The 16,998-nt window shown below is 47.4% G+C and overlaps 1 protein-coding gene across 1 annotated transcript in view; it reads left to right on the top strand.

Annotated features, from left to right (window-relative positions):
* Positions 1-16,251, top strand: part of MMD2 (monocyte to macrophage differentiation associated 2) — a 34,123-nt gene extending 17,872 nt beyond the window's left edge. The window contains exons 2-7 of the mRNA XM_049903291.1: positions 1,394-1,475; positions 3,662-3,822; positions 5,781-5,855; positions 8,284-8,385; positions 9,788-9,857; positions 11,769-16,251. Coding sequence (XP_049759248.1) covers positions 1,394-1,475; positions 3,662-3,822; positions 5,781-5,855; positions 8,284-8,385; positions 9,788-9,857; positions 11,769-11,972 — 694 coding nt within the window. The 3' untranslated portion in view covers positions 11,973-16,251. The remainder of the gene's footprint in view (positions 1-1,393; positions 1,476-3,661; positions 3,823-5,780; positions 5,856-8,283; positions 8,386-9,787; positions 9,858-11,768) is intronic.
* The last annotated feature ends 747 nt before the right edge of the window (positions 16,252-16,998 follow it).

The raw sequence follows: 16,998 nt of genomic DNA, 5'->3' as shown, positions 1-16,998 counted from the left end.
TTCCCCCATCCCTGGCCCACAGTAACCACTAATCCACCTTCTGCCTCTGCACATTTGCTTATTCTAGATCTTTCATGTCAGTGGGGTCACTGTAACATTTGTCCTTTTGTATCTGACTTGTTTCGCTCAGCATAATATTTTCAAGGTTCACCCACGTCATGACATGTGTCAGAACTTCATTTCTCTTGACGGTGGAATGATATTCCATTGTGTGGATATACCACGTTTTGTGTATCCATTCATCTGCTCATGGCCACTTGGGTTGTTTCTACCTTTTGGCAGTTGTGAATAGTGCTGCCATGAATATCGGTGCACAAGTATCTGTTTGTGTTCCTCCTTTCAGAGGAATTTGCATTTTTAAAAAAGAAAGTCACCTCTCCATTTCCCTGTGAGTCTGTGCCCAGCAGAAATGAGTGTGTATGGTCACCGAAAGATATGCATGTGAATATTCATAGCAGTGTTCTCCACAATAGCCCCAAGCTAGAAACAACCCCAATGTCCACCAACAGTAGGTTGGATAAACAAATTGTGCTATATCCATCCAATGGGATAGTATACTGCAGCAAAAACATCAACTGCTATATCCAACAATGTGGAGGAACCTCACAGAAACCATATTGAGCCAAAGAAGCCAGCCACATGAGAATGCATGCTATAAGATAGTTCAAGAACAGGCAAAATTATCCTCCAATGACAGTGCCAGATAGTGGATTACTTGGGGGACAGGTACTGACTGGAGGGGCATAAGAGAACTTTCTGGGGGAATGAGCTGAAACAAGCTCTGTCTTGGTCTGGGTGGTGGCTTCATGGGTGTGTGCATATGTAAAGATTCATCGTGCTTACACTTGGAGAATTATATGGGAGTTATACTTAAAGAAAAACAGGAAATGAAGAGAAGCCTCCATCCTAATATTTAACAAAGTTTCACAACAAACACCACACGGGGTAAGGCTCAAAATCTTGGATGGTACAAAAAACATAATTATCATTTGCTGGGGAGGGGGCATTGAGTTTATGTTAATGGTGTTGGAATACTTTGGAAAAGGGGAGTGATAATGGAGACACAGCATGGAGCATGTAATCCATGCCATTGCATTGTAAATGTAGAAATTGTATCGGCAAATGCTTTGGTGTGTATATTTCACCACAATTAAAAAACAAAACCAAAATCAATTATCAGAAAAAAATGAGAGCAATTCTCTCTCACCAGCAGTAGGGGGCAAACTGTGAGTCGTCAAACCAAAACCAAAAACCAAACCCTTTGCTTTTGAGTAGGTTCCACTCATAGCAACCCTAGAAGACAGAGTGGGTCGTCAGCCTCCTGGGAGTTCTGTGGCAGGAGCTGTCCTGGGCTTCCCCAGCCGAGCTTCCTGGAATTCTGCTCTTGTTGCAGGTTCATGAACCACAGAGTCCCGGCCCACAAGAGGTACCAGCCCACGGAGTACGAACATGCTGCCAACTGTGCCACCCATGCTGTGAGTCGGCTCTCGGGGAGAGGTTGGGTGCTGAGGGTGGAGGTGGGGGACACTTCCAGTTGTGGGCAGGGAAGGCAGCCTCTGCTAAGTGACCCTCAGGAGAGAGAGTGGAATCTCCACGGAAGACCATTTTGGTAAATGGGAGTGTGGCACTGAGCATGTCTCTGTTTTGCTAAGAACCTTCAGTGGCTCCCTAGTATCTCACACTACCTCCAGACACTTAGGCAAGCTCTTGGCCAGGCCTGAGCCTGTAAGCCTGCCCCACCTCCCACTGCCGCCCTCTGGCCCTCAGGCTCTGGCCACTCAGAGCCACTCCCTGGTTCCTAAATAGAAGGCAGGCTCCATGCCTTCATATTTGCTGTTCCCTCTGCCTGGAATACCTGCCATTTCCACCCCGGCCTCTTCTCTGAAACCCTCTTCACCTTACATTAAAAAAACCCAGTTGCCGTGGGGTCGATTCTAACTCATGCAACCCCATGTGTCCGAGTAGAACTGTGCTCCATAGGGTTCTCAGGGGCAGATTTTTTGGAAGTAGATTGCCGAGCCTTTCTTCCAGTGCACTTCTGGGTGGACTCAAACCTCCAAATTTTCGGTTATCAGTCGACTGCATTAACTGTTTGCAGTACCCTTGCTTACATGTCCCTCCATGAGCCTTCCCATCTACCATGATGTTGGTGAGCTCTTAACCCAGTGTCCCCAGGTACATAGCTCTCATCAGCTCAAGTTGTGTCTAGCTGGAGGCACGCCAGTCCATCCTCTTCCTCAATGAGCAAGCATTTCCTGGTGTCTGCAAGATCTCTATGAGCACTAGGCAGCACAGTGGTTAAGCACTCGGCTGCTAACCGAAATGTTGGTGGTTCAAACTCACCAGCTGCTCTGCAGGAGAAAGATTTACAGCTTTGGAAACCCTACGGGGGCGGTTCTGTTCTGTCCTATAGGGTCACTATGAGTTGGAATTGACTTGAGGGCAATAGGTTTTTGGTATGGGCCACACCTCTAGCACGGCAGAGGGGTGCTTACATAGACTCCTTGCAGGCGGTGGGCTCCTGGGGGTGTCAGGAAGCACCTGGCACACCCAGGTTGGGCTCAGACAGTGTTGGTGGAGTTGGATGAAATCAATTCCCAGCCTTGCCTCCTTCTCTTAGGCCCCCAGGGTTAATATGTGCTTCCCTGATGTGAGCCCAGGCCTTCAGTGATAGGCAGCAAATAAGAAGGAAGAGCTGGCACTGATTAGCATTTAGTGAGCCCTGGGTAGTACAGATGGTTTGCAATCGACTGCTAGCCTAAAGGCTGGTGGTTCGAACCTACCCACTGGCACCACAAAAGAGAGGTCTGGCAATCTGCCTCTGTAAAGATCACAGCCAGGAAAATCCTATGAAGCAGCTCTACTCTGTAACACATGGGGTCACTAAGAGTCAGAATTGACTCAGTGACAATGGGTTTTTTCGTGTGTGCCCATGGGGACAGTGGCGGTAGAATCCTTGCCTTCCATGGGGAGACCCAGGTTTGATTCCTGGCCAGTGCGTCTCATGCACAGCTACCACCTGTCTGTCACTGTAGGCTTGTGTGTTGTGTCGGTATGATGCTGAGCCAGTTTCAGCAGACCTTCCAACTAAGACAGACTAGGAAGAAAGGCCTGGGGGTCTACTTCTGAAAATCAGCTATTGAAAACCCTGTGGGTCGCATGGTCCAATCGGCAACTTATTATGGAGATGGCGCAGGACGGAGGAGCGTTCTGCTCTGTTGTGCATGGGGTTGCCCTGACTCAGGGGCCGACTCAATGGCAGCTAAGAACGACAAAGTGGAATAAATATATATATATATTTTTTAACGTTTTTACCAATTTCTTTAAGGTTTGGCTTAATGGATAACAGTTGGGATCTCTTACCTACTTTTGCATTCAATCTGTTCATGAAATAAAAATTAAAAAAAATTCAATTTCTCCATGTCACTAGCCACTTTTCAAGTGCTCAGTATCCACGTGGCTACCATGTTGGACAGCACAGATCTAGAACCTTCCATCATTGCAGAAAGTTCTGTTGGAGAGCGCTGGACTATAGGAAGGTGGGCTGGAGGATGCTCAGAGAGTCTGCGGCCTGCTCTCACGCACACGCATACACACACACACACTCGTGCGCACACACATGGCTGGGGCCCTGCAACTCCTATGTCTGCTCCTGTTTCAGTTCTGGATCATTCCCAGCATCCTCGGCAGCTCCAACCTCTACTTCCTGTCGGATGACGACTGGGAAACCATTTCTGCGTGGATCTATGGCTTCGGCCTCTGTGGCCTCTTTGTGGTGTCCACTGTGTTCCACACCATCTCTTGGAAGAAGAGCCACCTCAGGTACCTCCCGCACAGCCCGTGGGAAGGGGAGCTTGCTTGGCGGAAGGGACTGGGGACCACAGTGGGCCAAGGGATGAGGACAGGCTCAGCTGGACGCAGAGGGGCCGACGGTGGGATGACCTGGTACTGCCTTTGGGAGAGGACCAATCCCCTGCTTGGGGTTGGCTGGGGTGAGTCCCACCTGGGCAGAGCCCTGTACCTCTAGAAGTGAACCAAGGTCCCTGAGTGGCATAAATGGTTTGTGGTTGACTACTCCTTGCAAGGTTGGTTGTGTGAACCCACCCAGCCGTACTGTGGAAGAAAGGCCTGGAGATCTGCTTTATAGATGACATCCAAGAAAACCCTATGTGGTACAGTTCTACTCTGTTACATATGGGGTCACCATGAGTCAGAATCTACTCAATGGCAACAGGTTTGGTTGTTTTAGGAGTGAACCACAAGATCAAAAACCTAGCTCCCCTGGTTGTTAAGAGGGGTGACTATCATAATGGCTCCCGTCTGGGTGCCCACTAGGTTCCAGACACCTTACAGAGCTTCTTCTCTAATCTTTTCAATAATTCTGCAGTGTGGGAGTTAGAATCCCTGTGTTATAGGGGTGAAACTGATGCTCAGAGTGATGATAGGCCTTGCTGAAGGTCCTGTAGCTGGTAATGTCCAAGGCTTCTCGTTGAGAGGACACTGCTGGCCTGAGCAGCAGCACTTGTCACCCTGCTCGGTGCTCCCTCCCCTGCCTTCAGAAGCCCCTGACTCTGCTGAATTCTATTCCCTTCCCACCCCCTTTCTTTTACCACCCACCAGGGCCTTCTTGAGCCCCACGGTATTAGCTTCTTTCTGTGGCTGCTGTAACAAAGGAGCCCTTGTGGTGCAGTGGTTAAGAGCTCCGTGTCTGTGTTTCTTCTATCCTTTTGTAAGAGCACCAGTCACATTGGATTGAGGACCACCCTACTCCAGTGTGATGTCATCATTAACTAATTACATCTACAAAGAACCTATTTCCAAACATGTTCACATTCACAGGTACTGGGGATTAGGACTTCAGCATATCTTTTTGGGGGACATAATTCAGCCCATAATAGCCACTCAGTGGTAGAGCTGGGATTCGAACCCAGGCCTTCTCCATAGCCTGGATCCTGAACCACTAAGTTGTTGTGACATCAAATGTCAGAACCAGGAGGGTCTTCAGGAGGCACATCGTTCAGCAGTTTTTCACTTTTAGCCACAGAATCTTTAGTTCATTTGAAATTGTGTGAATAGCCCAGTATATAAAGCAAAAAGTAAAGATCTGACTTCCTTTCCCCCACTTTTATCAGATCTTTACTTTCAAGGGCACCCTGAGGCATCTCCATACAACCCCTGGGGTGTTTGGGAGTCTGGCCTGAAAAGATGTCTTGGCTGCTATTCCAAAGGTTGGAGGTTTGAGACCACCCAGAGGAGCCTCAGAAGAAAGGCCTGGTGACCTACTGCCAGGAAGACTTCAGCCAAGAAGACCCTGTGGGGTGCAGTTCTGCTCTCTAACACACGGGGTCTCCATGGGTCAGAATCGACTCCTCAGCGACCAGCAACGATCACTTACAAAGGTCTCCGAGTGATGCAGACAGTTAACGCTCTTGGCTATTAACCGAAAGGTGGAAAGTTCCAGTCCACCCAGAGGAGCCTCAGAAGAAAGGCACGGTGATCTACTTCTGAAAAACAGCCACTGAAAATCCGATAGAGTGTAGTTCCTACTGTGCTCACATGAGGGTCCGTGAGTCAGAGTCAACTCGACAGCAGTGGGTGTGGGTTTTGGTTTTAGTCACTTACAGATGGGGACACTGAGGCCTGAGGGCCATCCTGGATGGAGGCGTGGACTCTGAGCCCTGTTCTGCCCCCTCTGGCCTGTGCTTGTCCAGGGCCCGGCTCTGGGCTCCCAGGCCCTTCCTTGCTGCCCAGGGCCATAACCACTGGACTCTCTGCCCTAGGATGGTGGAGCACTGTCTGCACATGTTCGACCGGATGGTCATCTACTTCTTCATAGCGGCCTCCTATGCACCCTGGTGAGTTCTGCTGCCTGCGCCCAGGGTGGGAGGGGGCCTGCCCTGATTCTTTTATTTTAATGCATTTTATTTTTCCAGGATGGTGCAATCAGTTTGCACTCTACTACTAACCTAAAGATTGGCAGTTCAAGCCCACCCAGTGGTGCCATGAAAGCAAGGCCTGGCAATCTGCCTCCATAAAAATTACAGCCAAGGAAACCCTATGGGGCAGTTCTACTCTGTGACACATGGGGTCCCCACGAGTCGGAATCAACTTGACGGCCTGGATTTGTTTGCTTTTTGTTATCTACACACATATATATAAATGCAGAAAGAAATCATATGCGTAGATACGATGATATACATACATAAAATATTTATATATATTACATGTATATTTGCATATACAGTTGATTCTTGTCATTCATGGTAGTTATGGAAACCCATGTTATCAGGAGGGACCAGTCCCTGGAAAAGGGCATCATGCTTGGTAAAGTAAAGGGTCAGCGAAAAGGAGGAAGACCCTCAGTGAGATGGACTGACCCAGTGGGCGCCACAGTGGGCTCAACCTAGCAATGATCGTGAGGTTGGCTCACGATTGGGCAGCATTTCATTCCGTTGAACATAGTCTTGCTATGAGTTGGAACTGACTCAATGGCACCTAACACACACGTGTGGAGACCTCAGTGAGATGGACCGACACAATAACTACAACGGTAGACTCAAACATACCGACAGTCACGAAGACGGCACGGGACCGGCGACTTTCATTCTGTTACACACAAAGTCACCACGAGTCGGAGCCGCCAGGATGGCAGCCAACGACAAAACCACGACACGTTCTGTGAAGCTGCTGTGAACACCGAGCTGGCAAATACCGAAGATTTGCTCCCAGGAAGTGTACGGGGTTAGGGTCCTGTAACCTTCCGGTCACAACATTTTTGTCAACTGATCAATATTACCTTGTTTTATGTGTGTTTCTGTTTAAAGACATTTAATATGTGTATTGTTGGTTGGTTCATTAACATTGAACTCACGGCCAGCATCATGCTTAACTCTTGCACGTGTCTCCTCCATAAGGCGTATCACGGCCTTCTTGTGCGTAGGGATGCTAGACAGCACTTCAGCACTGTGTTGGGGGCAGGGGGCCATTTTAGACAGCAAAATTGCCCCCTCAAGGGCACCCTGAGGCATCTCCATACAACCCCTGGGGCGTTTGGGAGTCTGGCCTGAAAAGATGTCTTGGCTGCTATCCCAAAGGTTGGAGGTTTGAGACCACCCAAAGCACAAAAATACACCCATGTGTTATGAAATAGATGGCGAAAAGGACCCTTGTGTGAGAGTTGAAACAAGAAGGCAGAATGTTGCCTTGTCTGACCCCAGCTGGGAGCGTGCATGTCAGTGACTCGAATTTTTTGCCTCTGCACGTGTCCAAGAATGACCACAAAAGCACTGCTAATATTGATTTTGAGGTTACAAATAAATTTCAGCGAGTAGGTGGATTCACAAATATGGAATCCACAAGTAATGAGAGACTGTACAGACCAGTAGAGGAGCCCTGATAGCACTCGGCTTCTAACTGAAAGGTCAGTGGTTCCAGCCCACCAGCCGCTCTGCAGGAGAAAGATGTAGCAATCTGCCTGTGTAAAGAGTACAGCCTTGGAAACCCTGTGGGGCAGCTCTACTCTGTCCCATAGGGTTGCTATGAGTTGGCATGGACTCGACACTGGGTTACAGGGTGTCTTAGTTACCTGACGCTACCATAACATAAAATACCATAAGTCAGTGGCTTCAAAGAACAGGAATTTATTTTGCACAGTCCTAGAGGCTAAAAGTCGAAATCGGGGTCTTGCCCTTCTATGGGTCTCTTTTCTGGTTTCTGGGCACCACCAACAATCAATGGTGTTCCTTGGCATTTGTCTCCCCACGTGTATCTCTGTGCCTAATTTGCTCTTTTTATAATTTAGGGGGTTAGGTTTAGGACCTACCCTACTCTGGTATGACCTAATGAACATAACCAAACCAAACCCCTATTTCCAAAACGGGTCATACTTATAGGTACAGAGGTTAGGATTCTAACATATATTTTGGAGAACACAATTTGATCCATAACATAGGGTGTATGTACTTCAACACTTGATAAAATTCTGCCAAACTGCCCTCAAAACAGGATTTACCAACTCTTACTCCCCCTTGTTGGAGATGCCCTTTCCCTTTACACATACTCATGATCAGTTTTGCTAGTTTTCCCTTAATAATTGCTTATTGTTTCAATATGCCTAGTGCTCTTTCTGCCTCTCCACATGTCTTCCCATGAAAGCCCATGGCCCACTGGTGGACCCACAGGCGACAGGGCTTCTCTGGGGTCAGTTTTCCTGGGACAGGCCAACCATTGAGGGCTAGGTTCCTGTAGACCTCTTTCAGGCTAGGTCCTTGCTCTTTCTCTCAGGCTGAACCTTCGGGAGCTGGGCCCGTGGGCCTCCCACATGCGCTGGCTGGTCTGGATTATGGCCTCTGTGGGCACCATCTATGTCTTCTTCTTCCATGAACGGTAAGCCAGGGCTGAGGGCCCCAGGTGGGTGTGGTGCCTCTGGAGAGAGTTCATGGGGTGAGACCCCAGGGTGATGGCTCTGCCTGGCTGTCTCATGTTCAAGCCTGTGGACAGACACCTGGTCCCACAGCCCACAGAGTCAATCTGAAGAGCTTTCTAAAAGACACTGTAGGTTCCTAGACCTGTGTCACCTGTGTGCCAGGCAGGCCACCATTCTTCTCTAAGCCGTGTGTCTCATGGTTCTCCAGAGAAACGGACAAGTGATACAGCTATAGATAGAAAGATCTTCTTCAAGGAATTGGCTCATGTGATTGTGAGGGGCTGGCAAGTCCAAAATCCATAGGTCAGGTGACAGGCTGGAGACTCTTGCATGCTTGAGTCCCAAGATCCGTAGGTCAAGTGATGAAAAATGTGTAGAGTGAAGAGAGAATTCTGACAACATATCTGTTTATACCCTGGAGACAGAACACAACCTAGGGAAACTCTTTAACTGATTGATGGGTCATATTATTATTAGATGACATTAGGGAAACTGCATTACATTACATCATGGAGGATCATTACATTATACTACATTACATTATGGAACAACAACTAGACTGTTGTTTGGGCAAACCACCCAGTTGACACATAGATTAACCATCACACTGTGTTAGCAGATAATGGAGAGTGGCTTTGAGAGTCACACTCCCTCCACCCCTCTCCTGCTTAACGACAGGACTGGGAATAATAAAGAGGGGAAAGAAATAGGGAGAAAGAAGCAAAAGAGAGTAAACAACTCCTGGAATCTCAGTGTCCACAGGGCCTTTACAGATCATTTAGACCAGGGCTGGCAAATAGGCTTCAGTTGGTGCACCAATTCAGATTGATTGAGAGTATCTGCTTGGGCCCTGTGGGCCAAGATGCTGTGATGGCATAGTAATGTCTGCCATGGGCTTAGAATGGGAAGTGTTGGTATGCATGCTATACATAGTGTTTGCAATCCCTGTTCTAGCTCAAGTGTGCCATTTCACAGATGTGGAAACCAAGTCTTAGAGAGGAAAAGAGACTCATAGCACTCCGTCAGCACTTACTAGGGTGTACCAAAAACCAAACCAAACCCAGTGCCGGCGAGTTGATTCCGACTCATAGCGACCCTATAGGACAGAGTAGAACTGCCCCATAGAGTTTCCAAGGAACGCCTAGCGGATTCGAACTGGTGAACCGTTGGTTAGCAGCTGTAGCACTTAACCACTATGGCACCAGGGTCTCCTGCTGGGGTGTAGCTGGGTAAAATCTGAGCCATGGAGTGCCAGACAGAGGGAAGGGTCCTTTCTTCTCACTTCTCATAAACAGGGAGCTGAATGCTGCTTCCTCTTGGGGAGGCACGCTCTGAGGCCAAGATGGCGTGTCTTCCTGCCAGGTACAAACTCCTGGAGCTGCTCTGTTACATCGTCATGGGCTTTTTCCCTGCCCTAGTCATCCTTTCAATGGTAAGTTCCACCCACCCAGTGTGGGGCCTCACCTTCTGGCTGGAGGGGCCCTGACTCTCAAGATTGTCAAGTCTAACCCTCTCCTTGGCAGGTGGGGAAACTGAGGCCCCGAGGGGCAACGTGACTTGCCAAAAGAGGCAGAGGAACATGGAGGTTAATACCAAGGGCTCTCAAGTTAGACAACTTGGGTTCTCCACCATTACTCTCTGCCAACCTTGAGTGGGGTCCCTGGGTCTATTAAACTGTGATCTACATCAAAGTATGCATTATGTATATTTAAATATATATATATTTATATATAGTAAATGCATGTATATATTTTTAAAAATAATATTTTGTTTTATCTTTGGTGAAGGTTTACACAACAGTTTAGGTTCCCATTCAACAATTTCTACACAAGTTGTTCAGTGACATAGGCTACATTCTTCACAGTGTGTGAACAGTCTCATTATTTCTTTTCCTGTTGTTTCCATTAATCTAGCTTCCCTGCCCCCTTACATTCTCATCTTTGTTTTAAGGTAATTATTGACCGTTTGGTTATATATAGTAAATGTATATTTAAAAACATGCTCATTGCAAAATATAAGTCCAGCATGGAAATGTGTAAAAGGGTGGAAACCACTCTTCAGCCTCCTCCCCAATACCATGCGCCAGCTGGAACCACCGTGAATAGTTCGTTGTGGATTTTGTCGGTTTTTTACTTATATGTGAATGCATGTGAATATGTAGACATATGTTGGCTTGTTTATTTTCCTTTCACAAAAATGAGGTTGTACTACCATACCATTCTGCAACACGCTTTTATCAGTTAGCACAAGGCTGTGGATGTTTTTCCATGACAGTCACCTAGAGTAATACCTGCCTTATAAGGTTGTTGATAAGATGACACTAGCTAACTTATGTAAGGCACTTGATACAGTGCCTGGCATATAATAAGTGCTGGTAAATAATAAGTATTAGTACTGTTGAGTCCATTGTTATGGCTATTCTGTCAACCCATCTCATTGAAGGTTTCCCTAGTTTTCATTGGCCCTCTACTTTACCAAACTTGATGTTCTTTCGGACTCAGACATACCAATGATCATGAAGATGGCGCAGGACCAGTCAACATTTCGTTCTATAATAGATAAGGTAGCTATGAGTTGGAGTCAACTCAACAGCAACTAACATTATTAATGTTATTATTATATCATTAATATTCAATGACAATACTCTTGGGGACTGCGTGAATAAATTATTGAGCATATGTACAATGAGATACTATGTAGCTCTCCAATAGACTAAGGTGGATCTGTATGTGGAAATGTAGGATTTCCAAAAGACTTTATTCCATGGAAAATCAGACTGCAGAATAGTAGGAATAGTATGAGCCCATTTATCTAAAAGTGATTAGCCCCATGCATATATCCATATATATGAAGGGTGTATTGTGTATTGTAAGTGTATGGGAAATTTCTGGAAGGATACCGAAAAATACTCAATGTCAGTTACCTTTAGGAAGTGGATGGAGGGAGCTGGAGGAGTCTTGGCAGACTTCTTAATACTTAGTTCCCACTCTTTTTACTGAAGTTCTTTTCACCAAAAACCACTCAAATGCTAATGGTGGTCATCTCTGCATGATGGGATTACAACTTTTTTCCTTACTTACTCTCTAATTTTTTTTTTGGCTGTGGATATGTCTTACTTTTTAGAAAAGATACAAAGCTACAAAGATACTCTTTGAGGTTTTGATAGAAATGCTTTACAATGAGAAGGAATTTGGGGAGAATAGCCAATATTCCAATGTTGGGACTCGCCATCTGGAAATCTGAGATGGTTCACCATCTACATTACGTGTAGGTTAGTTTGGGTGGTGTGGGGATGGCTGGGCTGTTCCTCTGATATGTGCTTCACCCTTGTTCTTGCCGACAGCCCAACACTGACGGAATCTGGGAGCTGATGACTGGAGGGGTCTTCTACTGCTTGGGCATGGTATTCTTCAAGAGTGATGGAAGGATCCCCTTTGCCCACGCCATCTGGCATCTGTTTGTGGCATTCGGTGCTGGTACCCATTATTACGCCATCTGGAGATACCTCTATCTGCCCAGCACCCTGCAGGCCAAGGTGTCCAAATGAAGGGATTCAGACTCCACGGTGCATTTCGGCTCTTAGAGCAAAACATCATGGGAAGTGTTTCTGAGAACTTTAGTCCAGACCACAGTGCCCATGGCTGTCTGCCCTCCCACAGGTAGAGCTGTTGATGGGTCCGAGGTTACATCTGGTGATAGCCAGCCAGACCATCCCTCTGGTCTCAGGTGAGAAAGAAGATAGTCACTTTTATTGAAGAGAAATTAATCCTGTAATTTGTTTCTATTTTAGACAACTGTTTTTTAATACAACTGACATCAACGTCTTCAGAAAGGGGAGCAGGCATTTTCTTGGCAAATTGAGGACTGATGGGCCAATATTTGGTTCTTGAGGTCCTGAGAAATCTGGTGACGAGTCTGGTGGATTGTTTATACCTGGCTGGTCAGGGTCCCCTTCTCTGCTACCAAGGTCCTGGCCAGGGGACCTTGTTTAAGGAAAGCCACCCACCTGCAAGATCAGGGTTGGGAAATATCCATGACCATGGCAGACTTAACCAATCAAATGCAGCATCACTTCTGTGGTTGCAGACTTCTTTTCAGCAGAGGGATCCGGGCAGCCACTACTAGTCAATTTGGTCCTCATGGTGGAACATTGTTGCCTTTCCTGCCCTAGTGGACTTAGAAATGGGACCATGACCAGACCAGTTAAGTGTCTGCATGTGGGAGACCACACTCATATCCTGTACTAACACCTTCTCTTCCCTCTCCCTTTTCCCTTTTGGGGAAGCCCTTGGAGTGGGGCAGTTTGGAGAAGGAGGCCAAGGTGCCCACTCCTAGCAAATCCTGTGGTTCCACTCACTGTAGCTGGTCCTCAGTACAGGGGAGAAGTGAGCAGTTGGGATGGGAAAGCTGCTACTCGGCCATTTCTTCTCATCCCCAAAAATCCAGAGAAATCATGACAGCATTCCTGAGAGGGGACAAGAAGGTCCCTGGGAATGTGCTCGCTTGTTCCCTATTTAAGGGTGGTGATGCCAACATTCCGGTTCTCTCTTGGGGCCAGTCAGCAGTTCTCAGAGGGCATTTGCGTTAACAGCCAGGGCCCCTCTGGTGGGAAGAGGGGAGACCTCAGCTGCATTTGATATGGATCTGAGCAGAGTATCTGGACCCCCCACCTGGAAGCCCTCAGGAGCCCAGCAGTAAGGCTTCAGTGGGGAGGGGCCTGTCCTCCCAGCCCGCTCCCCTGGGGTGGGCTCAGCCTCTGTAAAATGCCATGTGGGCACTTAATGGGGAGGAGAGCGGCAGGCCTGGCTCTGGGCCCCAACTTAGGATCTCAGAATCTCTGGATGGAGAGTCTGTCTTGAGTCAGATGGACCTTGTTCTATGACTCCCACCCAAAGTAGGGTGGGCAAAGAGATGCCTTATGCTTAGTTCTAGCACATTCCGGGGTATTCCAGCATCTGGAGCCCCGTGTGTCCAAGCCAGTATTACATCATCTTGACACATTCTTTAGACAGATGGGCTCTGAGCTGGGAGATGCGTTGGGCATAGGGTTGTGTGTGTACACAGGCGCTCCCAACCCCCGGAGGTGGCCTGCCTTGGTAAGCCTGCCCCATGGAGGTCACCAAGTATGTCCCATCAGTAGGGGTCAGGATTGGAGGTCTGAGGGGAAGGGGAAGCTCTATAAGGGAAGAACAGAGGCTGGGGGGTGCTTGGTCTGAATTGGGACAGGCGGACTGTGACTTGATATCTAGCTGGGCCTGAGGCAGGGTCAACAGCTGACCAGCAACAGGGGAGGGGTCACGTTGGCTCCTGGGGCTGTTGTTTGAGACCTCCCAAAGCACGGTACCATGCCAAGCTGCAGTAAAAACCCCGCCTTTGAGGTGCTGAGAGGGACGAAGGCACTATTACCAGGCCTTTGGGATCCTGGGCATGTAGGGCCCTGACATGGGACTTCTTTAGTGACCCTGTAGTCTCTGCTGAGCAACTAAGTCTGATATCTGCACCTCCATGTGGCCTACTTCTCCTGGGTATTCGATCTTCTTAGATCCCCCCTCGAGATAGTCTATTATTCCTTAGTACCTCCCCACCTTTTGAGACTTCAGTCACTCTGAATGGTTCCAGCTGTGCACAGCTGGCCAGCAGGAGTCCACACATCCCAGTCTCCTTGGTTTCTCTGGTTGCCTTACCTGAGGTTTGAGGCACCAAGAGTGCAATCAGTGGTACAATCACTTCATGTACATGGCTGCTAACTGCAAAGTTAGTGATTTGAGTCTACCCAGAGGTGCCTTGGAAGAAAGGCCTGGCAATCTACTTCCAAAAAATCAGCCACTGAGAACTCTGTGGAGCACGATTCTACTCTGACACACTTCGGGTCGCCATGAGTTGGAGTTGAGACTCGACACCAACTGGTAACTGCTGCTACCAAGCTGGAGATCGTGAATCTGAGCGTAAGGCCCCATGTCTGGCAGAGCTTTGGAGCTGGAAGCAAACTCGCAAGTTCCATTTATAGACCAGCAGGTAGAGGATGAGAGCAGTTGAGTGACATGCGTGGGGCATAGAGCTGGTCAGGGCTGGAGCTGGAATCCAGGTCAGCCTGACTCCTAGTCCAGTGCTCTTTCTACCGACACCTCTCTCTTGTTTTTGCAGGGGATTGCTGCCCCTGCTCCGTGTGTCAGGCTGTGGCCCAATGTTCCTGCCCCAGTGCTGCCCCCTCCTCAAGCCTGGCACCACAGGTAGCGCAGCTATTGCTACAGCCTACCTGGCATCCTCCTGGTCTTGGCCCTCATTCTCCACATGCACGGGGCAGACAGGAGCATGCAGCGGTCTGTGCATGTGGCTCCTTAATCCCTGTTTCCGTATGTCCAGGCTTGGGTGGTGCAGAGGCAGGAGGCTTTGGGGTGGCATGGAGAAGGCCCAGGGTGGGAGTAGGGACCAGAAGATCTGGTCCTGCTTCTCTGCTTCCTGCTCGCTGCCTGACTTTGGGCAAATCACTTCTCCTCTCTGAGCTGTTGGCTGACCAGCTGGGTTGCCGTAACAAACTACCACAAACTTGGTGGCTTAAAACAACAGAAACGTATTGTCTCTGGGGGCCGGAAGTCTGAAATCAAGGTGTTGGGTCGACAGGGCCATACTCCCTCCAAAGACTGTATGGGAGGGTCTTTCCTTGCCTCTTCCAGCTTCTGGTGGACCCATATTCCTTGGCACGTGGTAGTATCACTCGTCTCTGCCTCTGACTTCATATGCTGTCTTTCCTCTGTGTCTGTCTGTGTCTTCACATGACATTCTTCTCTCTGTGTGCCTGTGTCCAAATTTCCCTCATTATAGAAGGACACCAGTCATTGGATTTAGGATCCACCTGAATCCTAGAAACCTCATCTTAACTTGATTATATCTGCCAAGGCTCTATTTCCAACCAAGGTCACATTCACAGGTATCAGGAGATAGGACTTGAACATACAAACCTCTTTGGGGTATATAATTCAACCCACAACAGCTGTAAAGCAAACCAATGGTCTCTAATCAGCCAATGGTAAGTGGAGTTCAGCCCATGCTTTCCCCACTGTGGACACCAGGAATGAGTACAAAGCCTGAGCTGGTGGGCTGGGCTGGCTTCAGTTGGCATGGGAGACCCCTTACCAGCTTGGGGAGAGGTCCTTTGGGAGAGGAGAGGCTTGTGGACACAGCTCCTCCCAGGAGCGATGCCAAAACCTTCCTCCATACGTAGATACCTGATAGACACAATGTAGGGAAAACAACACTAAAGAATCCCAACTGGGCAGAGAAACATCAGGGGTCGCCTTTAAAAGGCTTGCCGTCCAATATGGTAGCCATTAGTCACATGTGGGAGCCTCTGGGTGGCACAAATGCTTAAGTGCTTGACTACTAGCTGGACAGTTGGTGGTTCAAACCCACTCACAGGCACCTCAGAAGAAAGGCCTAGCGATCTGTTTCCAAAAGGTGACAACCTTGAAAACCCTCTGAGCTCTGCTCGCCTGGGGTCGCCAGGGGTCAGCAACTAACCACAAAAACAAGGTGCATGTGGCTACTGAAATTTAGGTCAATAATATATAAGTAAAAATTGAGTTCCTCATTTTCACTACCCACATTTAAGTGCTCAGTAGCCACATGTGGCTAGTGGCTACCATTTCGGACAGCACCAGATACTGACCACGTCCATTGTTGCAGAAAGTTCTATTGGGTAGCACTGGTAGAGCAGTGGTCTTTTTGGTCTCAGTACCCCTCTACAGTCTGAAAAATTATTGAGAACACCAAAGAGCTTTTATTTATGTGGACCTTATCTACTAATATTCATCATAGTAGAAATTAAAACTGAGACTATTTAAAATATTTATTTACTCATTTAAAGATAACAAACCCATACATGTTAACATCGATAACATTTTTTTCTATTAAAAATAATATTTTTTCCAGTCAAAAAAGATTTAGGGAGAGGAATGGCATTGTTTTTGCATTTTTGAGAGTCTTTTTAATCAATACCTGGAGCCTCCTTTGTGCTCCTGATTTCAGACTTTTGCAATATCGCATATCATGGAACTTCTGGAAAATTCCACCATGCATGCAGAACGAAAGGGGAAAACGACAAATAATGCCGTAGTATTAATATTACCCAGAATCCCCATCCCAGACAACCACTGTTAACCTTTCAGTAGTTTTCTTTGTGTTTCCCCCCATCAGTATACCGTATTTTTATGCAAATACGTTTTTCCAACCATGCAGTTCCCTCACACACTATTTTCCTAGGTGTGCTACATGCATTATGTTTGGGCACATTATTTACGTGCATGCATTATTTGTGAAAAAATACGATATATAGTTTTTTACTTTGTTTTTTTCTCTTACTGTATACAGTTTTATATCCTACTTAAAAAAAAAAAACTTTTGGAGTATTTTCCATATTATTTCAAACCCTTTGTAAACATTATTTTAAAAGTCTACATTGAGTGGATGTGCCACAATTTATTAAACTATTCTTTTAATTTAGGAGATAGACACATATGTCTGCGATGAAGATCTTTCAACATAAGTTTCCCCAGTACTTCGTGTATTTTCTTTAG

This window comes from Elephas maximus, chromosome 12 (assembly GCF_024166365.1).
Source record: "Elephas maximus indicus isolate mEleMax1 chromosome 12, mEleMax1 primary haplotype, whole genome shotgun sequence".
Taxonomy (NCBI): Eukaryota; Metazoa; Chordata; class Mammalia; order Proboscidea; family Elephantidae; genus Elephas; species Elephas maximus.
This window is presented reverse-complemented; position numbering and strand designations above follow the sequence as displayed.